Consider the following 26,180-nt stretch of genomic DNA (forward strand, 5'->3'; position numbering starts at 1 on the left):
AAGACCGGCTTCACTGGCAATGTCGTAGACGAGTTCGTAACAGTATTCAATCTTAATCTCGAGGAATTCGAAGGTGAAATGATTATTAAAAAAAAAAAAAATGCAATTTAATGTAATAACATTTATTGTAACATTTATTGCACATTAATTGGGAGACATGTTAAACACGCAAGGTTTATTTTAAAGCTTTCAATCAAATCATAGATATATTTTATTTGTCTGTAAAAGATAAAAATAGTTGAGCTCGTTAAAAAAATAGTTTATGGTTAAAACACGTCACAAATAGGATATTAGAACCGAAAGAATATTAATAAAATCTATAGGAACGATATTGGTGAATGGACTTAATTTTTTGCGTTCGTTTTCATTTTTTCATAACAATAAAACTCTAAAACTTTCATTTTTGTGACGTGACTCATAAAGCAATCGAATTATTTACAATTATAATACCAAAAACTATATTTCCAAAATATGCTCGCATGATTTTTTCGAAAACCGTATGGACGTATGAGACACAATCATATTTTTGATATATAATTGTAAGAATAATTTGTACATAGACATACCATTAGATTTAACCAACATTTATATATAAAAAAAAAACAATTTAATCGTTGTAATTATTCGTTTAGTTAGACCTAATAATACTGCTGATTAAATTATTGCAAAAATATTTTTAGTCTACATTTGTAATTAGAAACTTGATTTGAATCAAAATTTGAAATTGAGAACTACTTTCACCGTAAAAAGTCCACAATTTTTAAAATCATACTAAAAATAGCAATTTTCAATTCAATTAAAATTGGTGTAGAGTACAAGTTGAAAAAAAAAATGTAAACGTTTTTGAGATACAAGAACTTTCATTATAGGAATCGTTCTAAAAGATAATAAGAAATGATTATGAAGAAATAAATAATATTTAAAAATTTGAGAAACATAATGCACACAATTGTGTTTAATTGTTATTTTAAAGGTCTCGCGTTGAATATATAAAGCGAATGGTTAAAAAATAGTAGGATTCGAATACATTTTATGTGGACAGATAGATTGTATACCTATGTACAACATTTGAAATCTCCTAAACCTACTAAATTTAATTAATCTCAACTACAATGGCAAAAAATAATGGAATTTCATTTCCATATATAACAATACACGTAAGCTTTGAGCCGATAAAAAGTTAGTTTATTCATTTTCTTTTTAACGCTTATAATATCTTGATATACCTTGATATTAGAGATGTGTCGATATCAAAAATTTTTCGATTTTCGATACCGATACCATCGATGGAAAAAAATTCTCTTACTAAAAACATATTCAGAATTTGTTTGAACAACCTACAAACCAATTTTAAAATATCTATGCCTATACAGGGACGAATGAGGCAATTTCGCAAATAAAAAATAAACAATGGTTTAATAAACATTTATTCTGAAATTAAATCGGACCAACAGAGGGAAATACATGGTCTACGTTAAGCTCTTTGGTTTCTATGTAATTGTATCAAAAATCAAAATAATTACCCATGTTATTTTAAAAGAGGGATTTTTCTACACTCTACACCTTATATATCAAAGAAGATATGGGACTACTTTGTCGGCGCAATAAATGTTCCGAGGCAGTGTGTTGTTTAAACAAAAGACAAATGATTTTTCAAAATATAATTTCATTTTGATAACAATATAAACTGGATTAAACAATAATTGTTCCGTCCATTTACTGGTATCGGTATCGATTTTTTGCGATCGATTCTCGATACCAAAAATCGGTGGTATCGAGAATCGATTCATCCCTACTTGATATATAGACAAACCCGCGATATAAAAACAAATAGCGAAATATTTCAAATAAAAATTTATCACATTCAGAGCACAACCAACATTTTTACATATAATTAATAGAGTGCATATATATATATATATATATATATATATATATATATATATATATATTCATTTTTAAAACCAAAATTACTTTAAACTATATTAATAGTAACAAAAAAGTTGGTGGTTAATTAACAAATACCGATCTAAAGTATATCAAGTCATTTACCTAAAAACCTCGAAAAAAAAAAAACAAGATAATTGAAAAAATCTAATCGTCTTCTTCTTCATCATCATCATCATCATCATCCTCAGAAAGGTATTTCTTCGGACTTCTCTTCCGTCTATTACCAATACTACTACTGCTAATGAGCTTTTTACTCTTGAGCTTTATCTTCATTTTTATTAAAGAATCGGTATCCGATTTAACTTCGTCTTTTTCATCGTCCGGTTCCGATTCGACGCATTCGTTTTCGATACGATGTTTCGCATTAGCGAATACCGATTGAAGTACTATACTATCTTCGTGAATTAAAGATGCTTCTTCGTTGTATATCTGAGCGTTCTGACAAAGTAGCATGAAATCTCGTTCTAGATCTGCGAAATCCAGATACTGAAACAGAATTAACTAGAAAAATATTTTTATGAGATTTATTAGTTATAATTTAATGGATTTTAGAAAAGAATCATCGAATCATTATCTGTGTTAATTAAGAAACAAATGAAAATTATTTTTACCTTTCCGTCAGAAATCCTATCTAAAATTTTGTTTATATCGATGGGTTTCTTAATAATCTCATAATAATCGGGATAATCTTTTTTAGGGGGTAGTTTTATAAACGGTTCACTCAATAATCGACCATCACTACAAAGAAAAAAAATAACCGAATAAAACCCGAATGTTTATTTATCAACATTTATAATTATGGTTTCGTACCTATCCGTATATCTTGTGACGATAGTCATTAATTTTCTCAATTGTCTTTTAAGCCTCGTATCGTAAATTTGATTTTTATTTTTTCTTTTGATGACGCTTCCTACTTCGCTATCAGAATCTTCGCCCCGTCTTCTCTTTTTGCGATTCTTCTTTTTCCTAATTTTCTCTTCCTCCTCTTCTTCTTCCTCATATTCGCCAGTATCTTCAGCCTTAAATAATAAAATAAAATATTAGATAATTGGATTTAATAATATGACATATTATAATGACGCGCGTTTATATTACCTTTAACCAATCTTTTTCTGTTATACTATCGGTATAATCAACTTCCTTTCGTTGTCTCGTGCCTCTACCCAAAATTCTGTCTTGGTCATCGTAGTGCCAGCGATCGACCTCGTCGTCTTCTTTAACTAACCAATCTGGTAATTCGCTAATTTCCAACATTCTAGATTTTCTAGCGGGTCCTAATTTAGCCTCTTCCCTTCGCCTTTCCACGTCCATTTTTTGAAAAAGTTCGAATTCCGCTTCGGATCTCGCTACCATTTGATTAACGGTCTCGTCATCGGGAACTTCATTTTCTTCCTAAAACAAAACTTAATAATCGATACAGTTATAGATATTCATTTAATAAATATTACTTCTTCATCGTCTCCGTCTTGATGTAAGATATGTTGTAAAAACTGTTGTCTTTCAGTTCCGGTTGATTTTTGATCGAACATACCGGCTTGAATGACCTTTTCGTCCATGTTAAGTTTATATCTAGCAGCCGCCAATATACGTTCTTCGACCGAATTAACCGTCATTAATCTAAGTACTCTTACTTCGTTCTGTTGTCCGATTCTATGAGCTCTATCTTGAGCTTGTAGATCCTATTTAATTGAATTTTCGTTATATATTATTAATAACTATATTTAATCGCGATTTACCTGATGAGGGTTCCAATCGGAATCGAATATAACGACGGTATCGGCTGTTTGTAAATTGAGTCCTAATCCTCCTGCTCTCGTAGATAAAAGAAAAATGAAATAATCGCTAGCTTTGTCGTTGAATTTATTCAACAAATCACCACGATCTTCGGCTTTGGTCGTACCATCTAAACGAAGATAACCAAAACCGCGCCAACTTAAATAATCTTCCATTATCGTCATTAATTGAGTCATTTGACAAAATAATAGTACTCGGTGATTCGTAGCTTTTAATTTCGGTAATATACGATCTAAAAGTTCGAATTTACCGGAAGCTCGATAAATATCCGGTCTAAAACAATTGACATTTATCAATAAAATATTTATTTTTATTCAAAGTTATTTAATGTAATATATTTACCCCGATATGACCCCTCCCGCGATTCCAACATGATCGCAATATTTTTCTTCGATATTTTGAAACATGAAAGGATGGTTGCATAACTTTCTCAATTGAACAATCGTATTCATTAAGGCTTTCGCTCCCCCCTTACCTTTATTACCTTTTTCGGAACCATCGGTCAGCAGAACCCCTTTACTTTGCATATGCCTAAAAATTAATTTACCACTTTACTATTTAGTTAGTTTTCTTTTTAGTTGATTCAAAGTATTATTATATTATAAATTTATTTATCTACAGCATTAACAGTAACATAACTGTAATTTTATTAAATTTTTTGCATTAAAAAAATGTATTCTTACTTGTATAAAACTTTTTGTAGACCGGACATGTCACATTTTATTATGTATTCTACTTTATCGGGAAGTTGTGACTCGACTTCTCTTTTTAATCGTCTCAATAGAAACGGTCTAAGAACTTTGTGAAGACGTCGAATGATCAGAATAGTTTCTTCCTCGTTCAACTCAACCTAACAAAAACACGAATAATACATTTCGAACGGAAATATAAAAAGGATTCGAATTTACCTTTTCTCCTGTAGTAGCAAAAGGAGCGTTGAACCATTGTTCGAATGTTGAACAACTCTTGAATATAGAAGGCAATAAAAAATTAAGTAAAGCCCATAATTCTGGCAATTTATTTTGTAGTGGAGTACCAGTTAATAAGAGACGATGTGGAGCTAAATAATGAGTGTTTAATACTTGCGTCAATTTACAATGATGATTTTTCATACGATGACCTTCATCTATGATCATATATTTAAACGGCAACTGAAAGCATCAAAAAATATCAGACAAGATAGTTTTGGAGTGTCATATTTGTCCAATATATCTAAACAACAAACCTTAGCTAATACTCCTTTATCTTTTATAACGTATTCGTAAGTAGTTAGTAAAACATTAAATTTTGTCGATCTCATTTGGCTCTGAATCTGTCTTCTGACACACGGCGAACCTTTATACGAAACAACTACGACTGACGGCGACCATTTTTCGAATTCCAAAACCCAATTCGACAAAGTACTAAAACATAAAATTAATACCACTACAGATAAATAAAAAAAATATCAATACTTACGACAACGGTACAATTATAAGATATGGTCCGTTGATTTTCTTTTTTTCCATAAGATGAGTAATCAAAGCTATGGTCTGTATAGTTTTTCCCAATCCCATCTCGTCGGCTAAAATACCGTTAAGATTATTGTTAAATAAAGACACTAACCATTCCAATCCTTTTATCTGGTACTCTTTTAGACGTCCGTTGATCATAATGGTTGGTTGTTCTGTTACTATTTCGTGTACGGTATGCGCAATACTATAATAGGTCTGTTCTTCTTTCGAATTTTTATGATATTCGTCATCTTCCACTTTGGCTTTATTGATTACCTCTTTCGTTTTATCCTCCTCCGATTTCGGTCCTTTTTCACAAAACAAAATGTAACATGTAAATAATGTGTGTTCAATATATGATTATATTATATCTTACTATTATCATCTTCATCGGATGCATCGGAATCGGTTTCTTCATCTTCGTCATCGGTGTCTACAATTTCCCAACCGGGATTTTGAATTAACCATTCTTGTAATTGGCTGAGCATCGGGGCTTCTTCTCCTGAAAGTTTTTTTCCTGTTGTTATTTCGATTACGGTAATTGGTCTGTCCAATTCTTGCGACCCATCCTCGTCATCTTGCTTTATAGTACCATCCAATCCTAATTTTCTTCTCTTTTTCTATTCACATCACAAAAGAAGTTGAATTAAAATCACATTGTTTTAAACCTTCCTGGTACGCGTACTAATTATAATATTTTAAAATGGCGAAAGAAAAAAGAATGAGGAAAATTTGGAAGGATTAATGATAAAAATAGGGATAAATACGAAATAATTGAATATATATACATACTTTGAGTTTGTCTTGGACTTTTCTTTTCTTTTCTTCTTCCATTTGTTTGCGTTGTTGTTCCAATTTGTGCTGTTTCACCATTTCAGTTAAATTACTTATGTATTCATCCGTCTGAGACAGTAAGAATGCCAAACGTTTGTCTTTCTTTTGATCAATCAATTTTCTATAACCTTCTTCATCTTCTGCCATCAACCTAAAAATAAAAAAAAATTCGTCGAGAACTTTGACGCATTTTCGAAATAATTATCGCACCTTCTCATACGTTCTTTTTCTATCCTCTCTTGCTCTTTTTTCTGCTCCCTTTCTGCATTCGCATGATAACTCATTATACCTCTATTCAATCTCGATAACTTTCCCTGTACGTTTCTGTGAAATTCTTTAAAATCTTTCGCGTGTTGTGACACCGAATTAAGAAATTCTTGATGTTTTTGTTTCTTTTTTCTTTCGGCTTCAATTTTTTGTTGTTTTTCCAGCTTTTCCGTTGCTCTAGCTTCTTTCAAACCTTGTCGTTTGGTTCTTTTGTATTGTTTGACGTTAATTACCGTTTCGAGTGAGGTATCCCTTCTAGTACACGCTATTATCTCACTTCGGAGTTGTCTTTGAAAATTCAAACATCTAAGGGCTCTTAATTCGATCTGAACTTGCAACCGGACCTCATCTGATAAGTTTGTCGGTAAATTGGATAGTTGTTCCATACGCGATGCTATTCTAGCTGCCACTCTGAAGCAAAAATACTTAAATGTGGGACATTGATATTGAGGAACATGACGCACTATGACGACAATAGTATATCACATAACGCGGCGAGTGCTGAAACGTAACGAGTGCAAAATACCAACCAGTTGTGTACACTATTTTTCCTACGACCACGTAAACAATTCCTCAAAAAAACCGTATTTTTTAGATAAGAAAGTCAATTAAACCATATCACACATGTATTGAAAAGTATATAAACAGGTGTGCTGAAAAGTTAAAGCATCCTACAAAATATTTAATAGTACAACTTGATATAATTTTTAAACTTTTAATTTACCTGTTAGTAAAACTAAAACAGTCATGAAGAATGTTTTTTTCTTCACTATTGAAAATAAATTTTCATTCAACTACTTCATACATTAACCAGTCATAGTGATAACACTTAATTTTAACGTTTAAATTATCTTGCAGACACTAATATGTAATTGAATACAAATCATAATAAACTTTAAATGTTTATTGTAAACACTAATATAACCTAAAAACAGGATATTGTCTACTTCTTCAGTGTTCTAAAATTCGGTCTTTTGCCTTTCGGGACCCAGCCAGATTTATATTGTATTCGCGTATTTCCTCTATCGTTCGAGACCATATGTAACATAAGAAAAAGAAGCATTTCAATACATGTTTTATACACACAGTACATGTGTGTAATAGGTAAAAGTGAGTGTGCAAGTGGTCGTAGGAAAAAAACTTTCTAATAGTTAAGTATGAATCTTAAATAAATTCAAAAAATAGATCATGCGCAAATTTAAGATAAAATGTGACTCGAACGAAATTGTTTCAATTAAACAACGCTAGAAATAAAAAAAAAATACCTACAAGCGTGAGATTCGTTAGAGAAAATACCTGTTTTCTCTTTCTTGAAGAAGAACCAGCGGATCAACTCCACATGGTTTGAGTAAAGAACTGATCCTATTATGTTTAACGTTTTGATGATTATGATGATTCGGTTGAGGTTGATGTATCTGCACAGATCTGGAACCGCTGTTGACCATTTGTGGAGGTGGCGCGTGGAACGGAGGATTATGAGGCTGTTTATAAGATTGGGGAGGAGCTTGAGGTGACTCCATAGGGGCAGGTACCAGATGAGTTTGTACCGGATGGTTCTGCATTATAGCCTGTTGAGAAGTTGGTGTTACAGGTGGTCGCATCGGCGGTTCTGGTGGAGCTGGAGATGATACCCTACCAGAAGTTGGAGTTTCTACAGGTTCATGTGGATGTGAACTGGTCTGAATAAAAAAATTATTATTAAATGAAGGCTATAAAAAGAAAATTAATTTATTTATAATAAAATAAAATTGTACCTGATGATTTCCTGAGTTTCCTTGAATTAATGGCGAATTAGGAGGCGGTGTCGAACATTGTGGAGAACCTTCGGGACGTTTTCCTTGCAACGCTAAATTTATTTGAGACGGTACTGGTTGATTTCTCGCTATATAACGATAAGCCATTATTTGGTTTCTATAAATACGATAAAAATATTTATTACTATCAATTACTATATTGATAATAATATACCTTAATTGTGACATTTGCGTTTGTGTTAAAACATTATTCGATCCATTACTTCTAGCTCTCAACGCTAACAATTGTGAATATCTAGGATCTTCCTGCATTCCTTTTTCCTCCATACTGTCTATGGCCCTTTGTAAAGCATTTAAATTTTCTTGACCTTGTAAAGGAGAAGAAGACGGACCTTGGGGGGATCCAGAATTTGATGTGGATGGAGGAAGAGGACCAGGAGATGCAGCTAAATTCTAGAAAGTAGAAAAATCGAAATATCATAATAAACAAAATGACTAATTCACCACTTGTTATTTGAATGTATTTTTATTTAATTGTTTGCAGCTATATAAAATATGTAAACAAATAATATATATATTTAATAAGCCCATCGTGTATTTATTAAGAAGATAAATATATTGTGGATCAGAGTAACTGCAAATATTTATCAATAATATATTTTTCAAAAACTATTTCGATATTTTTGTATAAATTAATTTTAATTACGATTTCATTACGTTTTTTTTCCTCTCTCTCTCTCTCTCCTAAAATCACGCTGGGTTAATCCAAGGTTCGTTCCAACTTCATACTCTTATATGGACAGTTGGTATGGGAAAAAACGTCCTTACGTTACGTTGCCGATAATACTCATTTTCGCTCTCGTTAGATACTTAATCTATACTACGCATGCTCCATGCGCAGAACTAACTGAAACGCTCGATACACTATTTGTTTTACTTATAGAAACTGTCCATATAGAAGTATTACATATACGTCCAGCCCATCGAAAAACCGTCGTTGGTACAGTGACGATTCTGCGCAATATACATTATCGTAAAACGAACGATTCTGTTTTGTATTCCAACATGACATATAAGGTTCCAACTGACCGGAGTTTGCGCAGAAAATATCATTTACACGTATAACCGTTCCAAGAACGCTTCTGATTAGCATGTTGGAACAAACCTCCAATAATTAATATGAAAATTCAACCTTCAGTTCAATGTTAATGTTTTTATTTAATAGTTCTGGTTAACACAAGTTATCGCCGGACAATTCGTCTGATTTATTTTTATCTGCATATAAATTGTTTTCACATTCATACGTTGAAATATTATTACACAAAAAAAACAGATTTAAGTTAATTAAAAGCAATTAAGTTCAACAAATCGGTCTATATAAAGTCTCCCAGAAAGTTGATGCGGATAATTCGTTACGTATTTATTGTTTTTAATAAGAGAATCTCAAATTGTTTTTGTTCGACAACACAGAGACCTTGTAGATTAATATATGATTTAAATGTGGATCGTAATATCAATAAAAAGTCCTTATTTATAAAATAAACACAGGCAGTAGACATTTTCAATAACCCTGTTTAATTTGAAAGTAAATAATCGCATCCAAGGTTATTAATTCTTACAATCAGTGTCGACGTTAATAGTATTATATTTTATTTCAATAATAATTGTTATCGTTTTAAATGCTTAAAATGGAAGTGAAAGCTTACTACGATTTTGTATTGCCTTTGGTTCGAGAAGCAGGACAGGTAAAACTAGTTTTATTCAAAATAAAAAATATGTAAATATAATCATTTGTATTTGTAAGGAAATTGCAGCAGCCAAAAATTTCAAGGTTGAAACAAAAGATGAAATATACGATGAAGTAACCGAATACGATAGAAAAATAGAAAATATATTGATAAGGAGAATCAAAGAAAAATGGCCCCATCATAAGTAAGTTTTTAAATCATCATTTGATAGATAATTGCGTACATCTGTAAAACTCTATTTTTTTTTAATTGAACGTTTTAAAATTTTTAGTTTTATTGGCGAAGAAGAATCTCATATGAATGGCATAGGAGAATTAACAAGAAATCCAACATGGATAATAGATCCCATAGACGGTACATCGAATTTCGTAAGGAATATGAGAGATACCTGTATATCAGTTGGATTGGTTATAGATAAAGAACAAATCATGGGAATTGTTTTCAATCCTTTCAACGACGAATTATACACCGCGGTAAAGGGTCAAGGGGCTTTTCTTAATGGGCTACGCATACATGTTAATCAAGAAAAAGGTATATATTATGTTATATCAAGAATTGATACACCTTAAAAAATATCTTTCAACTTTTAGATATCAAAAAATCTATTTTCAATTACGAATTGTCTCTAGCGAGAAATCCAAAATATTACGAATTGTACATGTACAGACTAAAACACTTGATCCAAATAATTAACGGGTGAGTTTTAAAAAAATTGTTTAGTGCTTTATCAACGTATCAAAAGCGATCAATTTCGACATTAACACCTTTTTTTTTTCGTAGTTTTCGTTCTCTAGGTTCTGCGGTACTAGGTTTATGCTATGTTGCCGTTGGAAGATTGGATGCTTACCAATGCGATGGATTATACCCGTGGGATGCAGCTGCCGGTGTTCTTATAGTTAGGGAAGCGGGAGGATATGTGTGCGATACCCGAGGTAATTTTTACGAATCAATAACAAATTCATTCGCAATGTAATTAATGTGTTATTGTATATTGTTTTAGGGGGAGAATTTGATCTGATGGACCCTAACTTTTTAGCAACTTCAACGAAAGAATTATCAGATCAATTTATGGAAATTGAAAGAAAGGCCGATGAAGAGAGACTAAATGATTTAGAAAATAAAAAACCATTTAAACCGTAATAATCAAACTTAAGCTAGATTTCACTTATTATGGTATTATTGGTATGAAAATAAATATATATAAACACATAATTTTTTTGTTAAACGGTATTCCTCGTTACTAACCTGCCGCTGTTGTGGGTGTCCAATAGAACCAGACTGAGAGGTAGCACCAGAATAGTTTTGTTGTGACAAATTCCCACCTTGCGAAGAATTGACTGTTGACAGATCATGAGCTTGAGCACTGTGAGTATTTTGTGTATTTGTATGCATAAGCGGCCCCCCATGTGATGTTGGAGACGGACCAATATGATGAGGAATAACAGGAGGACCGTGTACCATTCCTGCTGGTGGATGGGAACCAGAAGGCGCGTGGGATGAAGATGGGCCATGAATAGGTCCATGTGGCGATCCTACTGAAGAACCGTGCGAGGCTAGTCCAAACGATCCATGTTGAGGGCCCCCATGTGATCCATGTTGAGGCCCTCCATGTGGTCCATATTGAAACCCTCCAGGGGGCCCATGTTGAGGTCCACCACACGGCACATGATGAGTCCCTCCTGGTGGTCCATGCTGGATACCTCCGGGAGGTCCATGCTGAGGACCTGCAGGTGGTCCATGCTGGATACCTCCAGGAGGTCCATGCTGAGGACCTGCAGGTGGACCGTGCTGAGGACCTCCAGGTGGGCCGTGCTGAGGACCTACAGGTGGACCGTGCTGAGAACCTCCATGTGGACCGTGCTGAGGTATCCCGTGTGGTCCATGCTGAGGTACCCCAGGTGGTCCGTGATGAGGACCCCCAGGTGGTCCATGCTGAGGACCCCCAGGTGGTCCGTGCTGAGTCCCTGAAGGTGATCCATGTTGAGGTCCTCCACATGGTCCTTGTTGAGAACCTCCAGGTGGTCCATGATGAACTCCTCCAGGTGGTCCATGCTGAGGTACCCCGGGTGGTCCGTGTTGAGGCACTCCGGGTGGTCCATGTTGAGGACCACCAGATAGTCCATGTGGTAGGTGTGGAGGAGGTCCCAAGTTGATTGGATGATTACCGTGAGGCGACATATGGGGTGGTAACGAATGGGTTGAAGTCGGAGGCATAGGTAATGGGGAAATTCCATTAGAATTGCTTATATGTATCATAGATGGTTGATAAGAATTATGTGGTGGTTGAGAAGATGAAATATGTAAAGGTGTACCCATCGGAGGAGGCATAGGACTACTTTGAGAAGATGGACTTGACATTTTTTATCTAAAAATGAAGAATAAAATTGTGTAAAATATAAAATCCGGCTCAAAACTATCGCTAATATCCAAATCTTGCTAAAATTTTTAAATTTTAATTAATATGTAGTGTAAACATACACATTGATACGCTACTGATTATTTCATGACAAAAATTGCAGAATAATCAATACAAATTATAATTTCATTTTCTTTTTAAAGATTTCCTCAAATAAAAATTAGTAATTACAATCGCGTAAATTAGGCAACCAGTATATCATTATATCGTATAATATGCAAATGCTCAATTTCGTTTTTCTGTTTTTTAGATTTATGGTCGTTATTATAAATTTTAACCGCCGATTTATTGTAGGTTAACGGCCTTACAACAAGCTGTCAAAACATTTAAACGAGTGCACATCTCAGACACTTCTATATAAAATTTGTAAATATCAATGTTTTATAAGAAATTTTATAATGTAGAACCTTTGTTCCGTATTTATATTATGAGAATTTATTATAAAAACTTACCTTGTTCACTGGCAGGTACTGTAGAATGTCGAAAATATTTAAAACCAATGCAAGTACGAATTTCTTTTATATTTATTAATAAATTTATTCATTTTTTCACTTTTATTTATTAAAACACAACACTCGCCATTTTCCAATCTAATCCCTGCTCTTCCCTGCACCCCGAATTAATTTGTTTTGATTAAAATTTTTCTCTTTTTATTTTATACTGCTAGAGAGAGAAAACAGCTAAAATTCTAGGACGCTTGCTCCTGATTGGCTTTGTTTTATTAACACGTTTTTATTTTAAATTTTATGCACAGAAGAGTTGGTTGATTCAAAAGAAATGGAAGATCCAGGTGTTTTATGTGATTTAAAAAATTATATACTGGAATTTCAATATCCTCTGGTCGATAGCATGAGCGACGAGGAATTGGCGGATATCTTTAAACAAACCAATCGAGGCTTTTTAATATCATGGATGTTAAAACTCGGAATTTACGATGGGGAAGTTTCCGCGGAAGACACAAAATTTTTGGGTACAATTTTATATGAAAACGGGTTCTGTACCAAAGAAGAAATGATACCTTTTATGCTGAGTTCTCTGGATCCTTCGAAACAGGTATTAATATAGAAAATTATTTGGTTATATATGTGTATACATAACCTAACTTTTTACGATAATATTTTTTCAGTTAAACATATTACAAAATATGTTTATTTATATAAAGACAATAAAAAAACAAAATTCCGATAAATTTAGCAAATTTGTGTCACTGGACGATATCGAAACTCTTTCAAAAAATACTCTAAATTTGTTTCCCATGTACGGTGAAATTAAAGTGTTGGATAATGAAAAACCTTCAGTGATTAAAACAGAAAACGTTATCGAAGACTATAAATACAATATAAGTGAAAATAATTCTATTAACGTTGATGAAATTATGGAAAATATTAGTTACGGATTATCCACAATGAAAAATGTAGTAAAAAATCGTTTAAAGCATGAAGATAATCGAATAATACCTAGTCCAGAGGCAGATAAAATATTTAAAAACTGTAACCAGTATATGAAACAAGTTTGTCAAGTAAGTCTATTTTGTAGTTACATGTAAATGTATTAAATTGGACAATTTAATTAAAAAGAAAACATTTTTGTTGTTATCGTTTGCATTTGTGCATCATGTTGTAATCTGTAGTTAATCTCATATTCTCAATAACCAGCAATTGTATTAATAAATCTTTTCGTGGTGATTTGTCTTTTATGAAAATCAGTTTAAAATAACTAACACAGATTTCCATAGAAAAGATACCTAAAATCAAGATAAATCATCAAGAAAAACTTATAAAAAGGAGTAAGAAATAAAATGTTGAAAAATTATTAAGTCGTCAATGTGATATTTTGTAAAAAAGGTTATAATAATATAATCAAAATAATTTCATTATATTTGTTTTAGTTTTTAAAAGATATCAAAACCATACAGGAGTTCAATCAAAATAACCATACCTTGTTAATAGATGATGGTGAAATATCTTCCATGACTAGTATGTCAATGTTAAATGAAATAAATGAAGAAATTCGAAAAATTTTGAGGTACAAAGATAAGGAGGAAATGAAATAAAAAGTTTATTATTTTCTTAACAATTTTAATATGTAATAATTTTTGTATCTATCATTTGTTTGTACAATATTTTACAACAAGTTTAGTAAGGACATTTTCTTCATCATTGTAACCTTCAATTAAATCAAAATGATCTGTATTTTCCAAGAAAATATATTCAGCTTTGAATCCCAATTTTGTAGTTTGTAGGTACATATCTTCTGATTGTTGTATTAATTTAGGACTGTCATATTTTGCAACTACGAAAACTAATTCACAATAACTAGCTTTCAAATTTTGATGCAACGGACTCTCTTTTAAAGCAGATGTTTCGTCTAAACGTAACAAGTCATTTAAAGACGATTTTTGGACAGCTGTTAAATCAAATACACCCGATAAAAGAAACGCTTTCTTAAATAAGGACTGATCTTCTACGGGAAGGCTCGGAAGAAAAGATTTAAACAGCATAGCTACTATTTGTCCTCCAGCTGAATGACCACTTAAGAAAATTCCTCTAGAAAAGAAATTTCATTTATCTTAAAATATAAAAACGAATTAAAACCATTTTACTTAGTTTCATGTGTTTTTGCGTACTCCAAACAAATTATCAATGCTTTTTCTACGTTGTCAGCAATTTCTGATAAAGTAACAGTTGGGCACAGTTCATAACCAACAATTATCGTTTTAATATTATTATTATACAAATGTTTGGCTATTAATAAGTTATTTTCAGCTGTTACAATTGATTCTTGCCAGTATCCACCATGGAAATGGATATATATTGGGGAACCTAAAAATTTTAATAAAACACTAATAAGGAGGTTTAAATTGAACAAAACTAAGTAGAAATTCTATTTTTATAATAACCTACTCCTTGTTCCACATGAAAAATTTTGTATTTATGGACAGCAATGACTTTGGTAGCAGTGCGTAATTTATAAGTAATGACCCCGTATTTTTTTAAAACACTTTCCCTAGCTCACCCTGTCTATCTTGGTGGAATTTTATAATCCGTAACTAACATTCTGTTTTGATGAACTTTCAACCTAATTATCCACCAACATAAATTGGAACTCGAATTTTGATTTGAATTTTTCTTTTTAATGCACCAAAAAGGTTTTTTTTACGGTTTGTTATAAATATTAATCTTTATATGATTGCTCACTTTTGGGTAAATCGGATCCGATGATATGAATTCTTTCTCGTGGTCTTGTCCCATATGGTATAATAAGATTGGAAGAAATAGATTCCGTAACTTCTTTACTGCCTGGAAAATTAATAGAAAATAAAATTGAAAATTACCCCACTTATCCCCAACTTTTACGATAAATGTTTAGAATTTTTTCAAATTCAATTGATAAGAAATAAAGATTATTGACCCAAAGTATAAATTATGAATTTATACTGTATCAAATAAAAAGTTGTAAAAATCAAATAATGGTTTTTTTATCTAATTATTTGCTAGTATAGATCCAGGTAAGTACATATTAAAAAAATAAAATTAGTTTTCATTGCATTTTTCATATATATCCTCTATATATTGATTTGTGTTTGACGTTTGACATGGTGCAAAATAACATGAAATAAATTGCGTAAAAATATGGAATATGGCAAAACAGGTAAGAAGGGCTTTAGGGCAATAATGTTCTTAATGTTTATACACACAAATATATAAATAAAAACTATATTTAAAATAAAAAATTTGACTGTATTTTTAAGTAGCGATCATTTTCGTATTGATAATATTTATATATATTTTTTGTCTTGCCTTTACTTACATTGTTCGATAATATTGATATGTTCATGGAGTCTCACTGTTCCTTCCGATTTTCTAGACCAATTACTTGGTAACAACATTTGAGAAAAGTAAGATTTAGAAAACATTTTAAGAACAAGAGAATATTATTAATGGTACAACTGATAGCATCGAGCTATCTCGCGTAGCGAAATATTAAGTAACTATCAATGCACAGAAACCTTACAAATTTATTAACATAAATATGAGAATGTGGGAGAGTTGCGTAAATTTTATCAATACAATTCTACTTTAGGATACAATATTTCCAATACATTCGATTATCGCTCCAAAATTTAAATCTATCTAATTTTAATTATAAATATAAATTTTATATTGATTTCATTTCATCTATTTAAACTATATATTAAGAAATGAATTTTTTGTTTTTTTCAATTAACTTCTTCAGTGCCATCTATTATATAGGTATCGAAACTACTATGTAACTTATTAAAATTTTCTCTGCAATCCAGTAACTGTTAATCGCATAGATAAATTCGTTAAGATGATTTAATATATTTATTATTTAAACAATTTTTCAAATATCTTCTTATGAATTATCGAAAAACTTTATTTTCTACAATAGGATCATACCCCTTATTATCAAATTGATAATACGACTATAAAAATGACAATGACAGAAAAGGTGGAGCGCTACTACGGCGATAATTTTCAACTATAATCGATTGTTATTCTATAGTTTTTCTATGGGGCGTTTCAAAATTACTTCGACTATTTGTTTTTTAGGTTACTATATTGTATTATGGGAATATTTCAAATAAAATCGTCTGTATACAATATATTACTAAAAAATGTTATTATCTACGGAGTTAAAAAATAGTTCTACATTAGATATGTAACGGTTTACATCCGAAAATTTATATTTTATTATTATTTCCTGAAATTGATATAGCAAAGATGACTGTTTCTATGTTAAAGAACCCGGAAATGCATTTTGGTGCAATTACCTTCTTTGCAAAGCAGCATAAAGATGATATGTGCGGAAGTAATGGCTTACCTTTAACACCAAATTCTATTATAATATATGGAAGAGCCCAGTTATTGAAATCGATAAAAAGTCCTCATTTATGTCAATATTTGGATATAATAAGAGGCAAACATGGTAATAATTTATTGAGCCAAAATATTCGAATAAATAAACATAATATTTTATTTAATTGTAGAAAGAACTGTTATTGTTTCACAGTTTTGTGGAACACCTTTAACTAATTACTTGGAAAAAAAGAAGTTTACATTAAGTGAAGTAAAATCCATAGCATATCAAATTTTAAAAGGTCTCAATGAACTTCACAAGAGAAATATAGTACATAGAAATTTGAGTAATGAAAATATTTTACTTCTGGGCAATGATATAAAATTATTTAATTTTGGTCTCTATTATTTAACAGATAACGGAAAATTAGTTTCATTTCCTGTGATGTAAGTATTTCAACTTGAAAAAAAAACCAAAAATAAGTTTAAATTTATAGACATTTGCTATATGCTGCACCCGAAATATACTTGGATGGCGTACAAAATAGTTTACCAAATCCAAAAGTAGATATTTGGGCGTTGGGAATAATTTTAGTTGAGTTAGTATTAAATAAATCACTATGGAGTTCGTTGAAAGTGGGTCAGAAGATAAGAAAAATTCTGAGTCTCCTGCAATCTAATGGATCAGTTTTTGAAAGAATAGCTAGAGAACATAATTGTCACGATGATTATTTAGTAAGAATATTTCGAAAAAAATTATAAAATGATAAAAAATGAACGTTTTTTCAGGAAGTATCTGAAGATATAAGAGATTTGATAGAATCTTGCTTACAAATAGATCCTTCAATAAGACTTTCTTGTGAAGATCTTCTTCAGAAGAATATATTTAGTGAATTTCGCTTAAAGAATGGATATTTAAAGAATGATAAATACAAAGGTTTTGATATTTTCACCATTAACGAACTGTACCATTGGTGGCAGTTAGCTGGAGGGGATGTCTTTCAGGAATTAAAAAAACAAGGTCTTGTGCGTTCAAGTCCACCTATTCTTTCATTACCACAGTATGTAAAAAAAATTTAAATGATCAAATTTAAGGAAAAATTTTTTTAGCTTGTTGTTGATAGAAGGTAATATATTGGGTCAAGAGAGAAATCCTGCTACTTTATACGACCCCAGAGTAGTGGAAATGCCACTAGATACATTATATCAAAGATTTGAGAACATACCTCTTTCAGCATTTTATCCTTTAATACAGACGAAATCAGATATAATTTCTCAATTAGAACCACCTCCTTATGATGCCACAGGATTACCCCTTATTATTAAAGAGCGAGATCCTGAATATCAATTTCATAGGATAATACTGTTCAGAAGATTATTACATGTAAGTGCACACTATTTCATATTTAACCATATTTGCAATTTGTAGCTTTACTCTGTAGAACAATTTCTTTGTTATGATTCTTATCAGTGTAGGAAATAAAATATTTTTCAGGGTTATCCTTTTACCAAAGAGCTAATCATTAAGGAAGCGGAAAAAGATATACCACCTTTATTGAGAGGTGAAATTTGGGCGGCCGTACTGGGTATAAAAAGTGACTATCAATTCAAATATATGAAACTTGATAAATATTCCTCTACCCCTACAGATAGGCAGGTTAGTGAAAAATATATATTATTATAGTTGATATATCAATTTTCTAAATAATAATTTCTTCAAATAAGATTGAATAATGAAATAAAAAATAGCATAAGAGTTTGCATCCACGTCTGTTCTAAATAATAACCATTAATCACATCAGTGAATAATGAATTCATTAATCACTGTTGTTAGATGCTTCCTTGATTTAACTAGATTGTTGTGTTTTATCATCTTAAGAAAATATTTTTAATTTTGACTGCAGTTTTAATGCACGTAGCATTACATTGAGCTATCAGCTACATTGAATATCTTTGTCGAATATCTGTTTCTTAATGTACATTGGTTTTCGAAAAAAATTTATAAATTGAAGTACCTTTCGAAACAATATAAATTTTACTTAAACCTGTATTATTGTGTATTTAGATTTCTCAGTGTTTTAATATTTTATATCAAATTATGTTAAGAAACCAACTAAAAATGGATATAGACAATAAAAGTGACTTTTCTTTAACACCACCAGATATTAGAGAAGCCTCTGAAGTGCCTAATTTATTGAAAAGTCAAGGAAAAGGGATCATTAATAACTATAAATAAATACTATAAATACAAAAAATTTTCCAACAAAAATGTTTAGTAGTCCTGGATAAAGTATAGTATTCTACTCGCAAATAGTGAGTAAATATAAAGTGGTGGTATAAACTAAATGTAATCAATGGGGTTTTTACTGTTCTGGTTCATAAAATGTTGGCAACTGATGGGCTTGTTTGTTGCAAAAGAGCAAACTTGTATGCTAACAAATAAAAGGACGAATAATTTTTTAGCTAATTAATTTTTAGATAGAAGTGGACATTCCCAGATGCCACCAATATAATGAATTATTGTCTTCTACTGAAGGTCACAGAAAATTAAAAAGAATATTGAAAGCGTGGGTATTTGAAAATTCCCAGTATGTTTATTGGCAAGGTTTGGATTCGTTAACAGCACCATTCCTTTATTTGAATTTTAATGACGAAGGTTTGTTAATTTTGTAAGATAAAATAATAACAACATCAACAAAATACTTTATGGTTTGTTTTAGCAAAAGCTTTTTCTTGCTTATCATCATTTGTACCTAAATTCCTGCACAAATTCTTCTTGAAGGATAATTCTGCAGTAATTGAAGAATATCTAGCTAAATTTTCCCAACTGATTGCTTTCCATGATCCGGTATTGGCAAATCACTTGTATGATATAAATTTTTATCCGCAACTATTTGCCATTCCGTGGTTTTTAACATTGTTTTCACGTGAGTTATCATTAATAAATATATTTTATTTCAAGTTTATAAATTATACCGTTATTAAATATCTAGGAATCTATTTATCATTTTAGATGTGTTCCCACTTTATAAAATTCTTCATTTGTGGGATAAGGTACTATTAGGCGACTCCTCTTACTCACTACATATCGGTCTGTCTGTATTGACACAACTCAGAGATAGATTACTAACGTCGGGTTTTAACGAATGTATATTATTGTTTTCCGATTTACCGGAGGTCGATATAGAAAAATGTGTTACTTTGTCAATGACCACTTTTAAAACTACCCCGAAAAGTATCACTGAAAGGGAACACGACAACGGAGCCTTCAGAACAAAAGATTGCTACGTAAGTAAACGAATTATCTAATATAATATTGATTAGTATGAGGTTTTTTAGATTGTTTTCATAATCAGCTCATTACAATCAAATTATTAAATTCTCTTAATATTTTTACAGGATATTTCCGGAGTAACATTACAGGATCTGAAAAAAGAAAGATATCCAAGAATTAGTGCTAGAGATGTAATTGACCTAGTACGAAATCGTCCTAACGATATATTAATTATAGATATACGAAATATGATACAGTAAGTCTCGATTTTTTTTTTGATAATAATTACTCTTCATATGATTATTTTATTTAATTGTCCGTTTATTTCCAGATTCAATCGATGTAGTGTTATAAATAGTATCAATATACCGTTTTCTAGTATTTCATTCACTGATAATAAATTAGAAAATATCGGACATCACAGTAAGCATTTTGAAAATGCCTCAGATAAAGTTGTAGTTGTAATTGGAGATGAAGAAACAGATTTAGAGTTGGTAAGACTAAATTGATTATCAACGAGTTAATTAGTTTAAATGAAAACTATTATTTACTTAATTATGCTTTAAAATCAATTATTTTTTAGTTCCCCAACTTTTTACTACGTTGTAATGTAAAAAAAGTTTGTATTTTACATGGTGGTTTTAACGTGCTGCTTCCAGTTTGTCCAACTATTTTGATGTCTCAAAACAACACAATTTGATAAACACTTTTAACCACTGAAATGTATTTTCATATATTATAAGTTTTAAGTCTTACGTCCAAATTTTATATAGAACATTTATATATTTATGAATAAATTTGAATATTATTGTGACAATTTTGTTTTATTTCAATTAATGCATTTAATATAATATTCTTTTTACTTTGGAAATAGACATTTTTTTTATGTGGATAATTATGTACATCACCTATTCAACGAATTAAAAAATATGAAACTAACACAACTTTTGTATCATTTTCTCTACTTTCCGTTGTCCTACACATATTTTTTTAATAATTCATACTGTACATTTTTATTCGTGTGAAAACTAGAGTTGACAACGATGTTAAGTAACACTTGGTTTTATTTACATTGATACAAATTTGATAAAAAAACTTGTGTGAAACAAACAAGAGTTGATAAGCACCTTTTTGTTTAAAAAATCCTGTTTTTATTCCATTTAAACATAGAAACGTTCTACAATGTTAGCAATAAAAATGACGTGTGATTTAACGTTTGTGTCACTATTACTCGTAAGACGTAAGCTGTAAAAAATATATCGTGTGAACGCGGTGTTAGGTATATAGTTCTATGGTATAAATACAAATAGTTATCCGATATCTGTTACGTAAAAGGCCACCGACTACATCGAAAAAGAATTAGCTTTATTTTAGAATTTGTTTGTATTCATATGAAATTTTACACGTTTGTTTACATATTTTATAGAATAATAACAAAATAATGTCCAAAATTAATGAATATGATTTATATGGAACAAATTTCTCAACAGAATCAATGAAAGTTATCGCAGAAAGTATAGGTATTGGATATTTAGCTGACGATGCAGCAAAAGAACTTGCAGAAGACATATCATTTAGAATTAAACATATCGTACAAGATGCAGCGAAATTTATGAATCACGCCAAACGTACGAAACTTTTGCAAAGTGATATAGATTCTGCATTGAAAGCAAAAAATATAGAAGTACGTTTATATTTTAATAATGCAGGTACAAAGTGGTTTTAACAATAACTTTACATTTTGCAGCCGCAGTATGGTTTTCAGTCAACGGAACATTTACCTTTTCGGTTTGCTTCTGGAGGAGGTCGAGAATTACATTTCATTGAAGAGAAGGAAGTTGATTTGAATGATTTGTTGCAAAATATAAGTCCAAAAGCACCTATTGAAACCACGTTAAGGTCTCATTGGTTATTTATAGATGGAGTGCAGCCTACAATTCCAGAAAATCCGCCACCCATTGCAAAAGTCATTCAGAAAGTAATTAAATAAGTTATTTATTATTTAATATCAATTGTTAAACAAAAATACAAAGTTATCATGCTGTGTTATTAATGTTGTAGTTATGTATTCTTATGATTTTATGTATAATAAATAATGGATTGGTGTTAAGTGATGAGTTAAATAATAGTGTTTATAAAAAATATCCATTCTTTTTATTTTAATGTAAAATTGTCAATTTCGATTTATTTATTTCTCGGTGGTCAAAATACTTATTTTTATAATAATTTGATTATTGATCAATTTGAATAGTAAACATTGTTTCTTTGTAAATATTCAATTGAAATGAAATATGGTAAATTATAAGTTCTGTATTTTTCTAGTTGGAATCTGTAGATCCAGTGAACAAGAAACCGATCAAAGAAACATCTGGCAAACCATCAACAGGAAAACAAAAATTAAAAAATGTCGAAACTGTGGAAATTAAACAATTAGCAACTCACGAACTATCTGTTGAGCAACAATTGTATTATAAAGAAATTACAGAAGCTTGTGTTGGATCAGATGAAGCGAGAAGAGCGGAAGCTCTACAAAGTTTAGCATCAGATCCAGGTCTACATGAAATGTTACCTAGAATGTGTACGTTTATCATAGAAGGAGTTAGAGTAAATGTAGTACAAAATAATCTGGCACTCTTAATTTATCTTATGAGAATGGTTAAAGCTCTTTTGGATAATCAATCTTTATATTTGGAAAAATATGTAAGTATTCAGAATCATTTTTTATAACACTCTATTTTAATTTATATTTTCTGTTCAAAAATTGAAATTGAAACTAATCAAATTCCATAATTTCTTCCAATATGTTTCTCCTCAAAATTTCATTTGCAAAATATTTTGAATCTCAGATCAAATTTATATATATATAATTTTTACCATGTAATAATAACTGTTGTATTTCTAGCTTCATGAGTTAATACCTTCTGTAACAACATGTATTGTATCGAAACAATTGTGTATGCGACCGGAATTGGACAATCATTGGGCTCTTCGAGATTTCGCCTCGCGGTTGATGGCGCAAATTTGCAAAAATTTTAATACAAGTACAAACAATATTCAAACACGAGTAACACGTATGTTTACAAATGCGTTACAGCAAGATAAAGTTCCATTATCGTCTTTATATGGGGCTCTTCAAGGATTATCAGAACTTGGTACAGAAGTAACAAGAATATTTATTTTACCAAAAGTAAAAAATATAGGAAGTCGAATAGAAAATTATTTAGAAGGAAATTCAACATCTAATATGGAAAAAATAGCATCTGGTCACATTAAATTATTACTAATCAAAGTATTGGCACCTGTGTTGAAGAGTATTAGAAATCCTCCAGATAATCTAGATGAGTATAGACAAGAGTATGGATACATTGGTGCATCTTTACATGCTGCAGTAATTAAAGCTAGAACTCAACCAAATATTTTACCACAAAGTACACCCGTGTCAGTTTCTGGTGTAAATAATCCAATCACATGTAATTCTACCATTTCCAGAACCATTGGTGCACCCAGTAATATCATACAACAGGTGAGTGTTATTGTAACCTTATATCCCTAGCTGTAGACTAAAAATGGGATTCAGCTTAATTTAAATTACAATTTATGTTCAGTTCAGTTATTAAATTGTTACTGAAATCAAAACATTGCTAAAAACAGTTTTCTTGGATATAAATTAAAAATTAGCAACTAATTGATTCATTAGTAACAGATTTGATATATTGATAATTCTTTTCAGCAAAGTCCGAGTACTGGTAGAGCAATTGTAATGAATTCGAATCCCAGAGCACAAATTCAACCTTCGAATCAAAAATTTGTATTCGTAACGCAGAGACCACAAACCCCGATGAGTAGTACTGCCTCACATCAAATCCAACAAAATATTTCGTCGTCGACGTCATCTCAAAATACTGTGGTGAAATTTGTCTCGAATTCGAATCAAAACCAACCGAAACAGCAAAAATTAGTTGTTGTATCAAATCAGGCGACACAAGGAAATTCGACTTTATTGATTTCCAAACAGAATTTTGCCTTACAACAACTCCAGCAACAACAACAGCAGCAGCAACAACAACAATCTCCAATCATGGATGATTTATCTCATTTGGTGCAACAATAGTTATTTCAAATGTAAAAATTTGCATTTTTACACAGTGTATATATTCAGAGTGGTGTAAATTAATAGATAATTTTTAATAACAATATTCTACAATTGTTTCTAAAGTAGATTGTAGGTATTTACTATATTTATACAGTACATTGTACAATTACTTTTTTTTGTATTTTTCAAATTTTAAAATATTTTTTAATATATTAAACATAGTATAAGCAGAACTGTCTTCTTATTTTCAATGGGATATGGGTAAAATTTGGTGTAGATGTATTAGACTTAGAAATACAAAACTTCTAAGGAGAAATCGACATTGGATGGTTACAAAAAAGAAAGTAGAACGAATCCATCTATAGTATAAAAAACATTTGAAATAACGTGAGAATTTAAAAAGAGCAGGTGCTCTAGCATTTTCGATGTTATATTGCCAAGGACCTTGTTAGAACTGGATCTTAGAATCAATTATAGGAACATGTTTTCAAAGATTTATGAGCGTACAAAATGACCATTATCATGAAAAACGAGAACTTGACAATAATAGAGATAAAAAATAATTGTGATTTGTAAGTAAACGAGTGTGATAAAACCTAATCTCAATACCTGTTCAAAGCTCAGAGCTTAACAGCCTTATTTCAATTTTATTTTACCGCTTCCTAATTCAACGAAAATTTGAAGCTTCTGAAGAAATTTGGAAGGATTAAACATCATTTGACAATTAACAAAGAGCATTTTTTGTAAGAACAAAATTATGCATATGACGAATCCGGCATGTTGTTTAAAACTATACAAAGTTCTTGATATTGCGTTAGGTTATGTACTTCTGATGACTTTGACTGCTCGGTATCGCTCGTCAATCCACTTTATTTCGATCTGTTCGTGTTCGGTTATACACATTTTTGAGCACTCGAGTAAGAATCTTGAAAGCTGTCATATTTGTTATGACTTTTGACGTTTCGTTTGCATTTCATTTCGACAATTGTTTGTACTAATGTATTGAGCGTTTTTTTGTATACATATAAAATAATTAGTTTTATTCTCAATGCATAAGAACTGGCTGAGTATAATAATAACCACTTCCAGATGTCACGAATTTATAGTCAGCTTCAGTACGAATCGGTTCTCCATTATTATACAGCTAATAAGGATTTAAAAAATTAATTTGTATATCCATACTTTACTAGTCACTGTTCCGACCAGCTAACTTTAATTAATTTCGGTTAAATTATTTTCGTTATTCGTTTATTGTTCAGTAATTATCAAGATCAATCTGTAAAACCTATGATCACGCGATACAAATCACTCTCTGTTTACTTTGTTTCGCGAACAACATTACCGAACGCAACTATAGCTGTCAGTAATTGAAACAAACCCTAATCAACATTGGGATTAGTACAGGATACGGATGTGCGTTATGTTTGTTGTTAAACCAAGAATAACTAGATTTCTCTATGAAAATACCATAGAGCTAATATGATAGAGTGGCGTGTAAGTGAAATTGTACTTGGAAAAGAAATAGAGAGTATCAGTTTACAATTCCGTATCTCATTCCGATTGATGTTTTATGTATAGTTAATATTAAAGATCCAAATAGAATAGAGTAGAGAGTGCTATACTGATATCCCTATCAACAGTTCGAGCCCATTTGAATAAGCTTGCATACCTATCTATATTTAATATGAATTCTATGGAAAATGCTGTTTACAATTTTAATATGGCTCCAGACTGATT

The 26,180-nt window shown here is 30.9% G+C and overlaps 6 protein-coding genes across 7 annotated transcripts; 4 read left to right on the forward strand and 2 right to left on the reverse strand.

Moving 5' to 3' along the window:
* Nucleotides 1–106: 106 nt before the first annotated feature.
* Nucleotides 107–12,938, reverse strand: LOC130897762 (ATP-dependent helicase brm-like). Of its 2 annotated transcripts, XM_057806651.1 has the most exons (19): nt 12,709–12,938; nt 11,086–12,205; nt 8,307–8,545; nt 8,093–8,249; nt 7,635–8,017; nt 6,282–6,749; nt 6,030–6,222; nt 5,614–5,857; nt 5,203–5,545; nt 4,970–5,147; nt 4,653–4,895; nt 4,428–4,594; nt 4,087–4,275; nt 3,687–4,017; nt 3,399–3,629; nt 3,046–3,342; nt 2,761–2,969; nt 2,562–2,688; nt 107–2,436 (listed from the first exon to the last, which is right to left on the reverse strand). In XM_057806651.1, exons 2-19 carry the CDS (start codon nt 12,196–12,198, stop codon nt 2,095–2,097), a joined length of 5,454 nt encoding a protein of 1,817 aa, XP_057662634.1. In that variant the 5' UTR covers nt 12,199–12,205; nt 12,709–12,938; the 3' UTR covers nt 107–2,094. The 2 variants fall into 2 exon arrangements, 1 of the variants encoding a protein (XP_057662634.1); XR_009059789.1 differs by lacking the exons at nt 107–2,436; nt 2,562–2,688 and having other exon boundaries at nt 2,815–2,969; nt 3,046–3,353.
* LOC130897766 (inositol monophosphatase 1-like) lies at nt 9,289–11,049 on the forward strand. The gene is made up of 6 exons (XM_057806655.1): nt 9,289–9,837; nt 9,897–10,024; nt 10,112–10,371; nt 10,431–10,536; nt 10,621–10,772; nt 10,841–11,049. The coding sequence occupies exons 1-6, from the start codon at nt 9,772–9,774 to the stop codon at nt 10,978–10,980; spliced, it is 852 nt and encodes a 283-aa protein (XP_057662638.1). The 5' UTR covers nt 9,289–9,771; the 3' UTR covers nt 10,981–11,049.
* Nucleotides 12,573–14,481, forward strand: LOC130897764 (uncharacterized). Its single transcript, XM_057806653.1, has 4 exons — nt 12,573–12,761; nt 13,011–13,309; nt 13,383–13,775; nt 14,145–14,481. Exons 1-4 carry the CDS (start codon nt 12,734–12,736, stop codon nt 14,307–14,309), a joined length of 885 nt encoding a protein of 294 aa, XP_057662636.1. The 5' UTR covers nt 12,573–12,733; the 3' UTR covers nt 14,310–14,481.
* Nucleotides 14,314–16,249, reverse strand: LOC130897765 (kynurenine formamidase). The gene is made up of 4 exons (XM_057806654.1): nt 16,067–16,249; nt 15,454–15,555; nt 14,859–15,078; nt 14,314–14,802 (listed from the first exon to the last, which is right to left on the reverse strand). Exons 1-4 carry the CDS (start codon nt 16,170–16,172, stop codon nt 14,361–14,363), a joined length of 870 nt encoding a protein of 289 aa, XP_057662637.1. The 5' UTR covers nt 16,173–16,249; the 3' UTR covers nt 14,314–14,360.
* Nucleotides 16,250–16,716: 467 nt separating this feature from the next.
* On the forward strand, nt 16,717–21,164 carry LOC130897763 (TBC domain-containing protein kinase-like protein). Its single transcript, XM_057806652.1, has 12 exons — nt 16,717–17,206; nt 17,268–17,523; nt 17,574–17,811; nt 17,866–18,137; nt 18,187–18,460; nt 18,572–18,733; nt 19,555–19,732; nt 19,797–20,003; nt 20,090–20,364; nt 20,476–20,606; nt 20,682–20,844; nt 20,934–21,164. The coding sequence occupies exons 1-12, from the start codon at nt 17,002–17,004 to the stop codon at nt 21,048–21,050; spliced, it is 2,478 nt and encodes an 825-aa protein (XP_057662635.1). The 5' UTR covers nt 16,717–17,001; the 3' UTR covers nt 21,051–21,164.
* Nucleotides 21,165–21,641: 477 nt separating this feature from the next.
* On the forward strand, nt 21,642–24,673 carry LOC130897752 (transcription initiation factor TFIID subunit 6). The gene is made up of 5 exons (XM_057806635.1): nt 21,642–22,034; nt 22,098–22,328; nt 22,673–23,050; nt 23,253–23,873; nt 24,081–24,673. The coding sequence occupies exons 1-5, from the start codon at nt 21,792–21,794 to the stop codon at nt 24,459–24,461; spliced, it is 1,854 nt and encodes a 617-aa protein (XP_057662618.1). The 5' UTR covers nt 21,642–21,791; the 3' UTR covers nt 24,462–24,673.
* The last annotated feature ends 1,507 nt before the right edge of the window (nt 24,674–26,180 follow it).

The sequence above is a fragment of the Diorhabda carinulata genome, chromosome 9, assembly GCF_026250575.1.
Source record: "Diorhabda carinulata isolate Delta chromosome 9, icDioCari1.1, whole genome shotgun sequence".
Classification (NCBI taxonomy): domain Eukaryota; kingdom Metazoa; phylum Arthropoda; class Insecta; order Coleoptera; family Chrysomelidae; genus Diorhabda; species Diorhabda carinulata.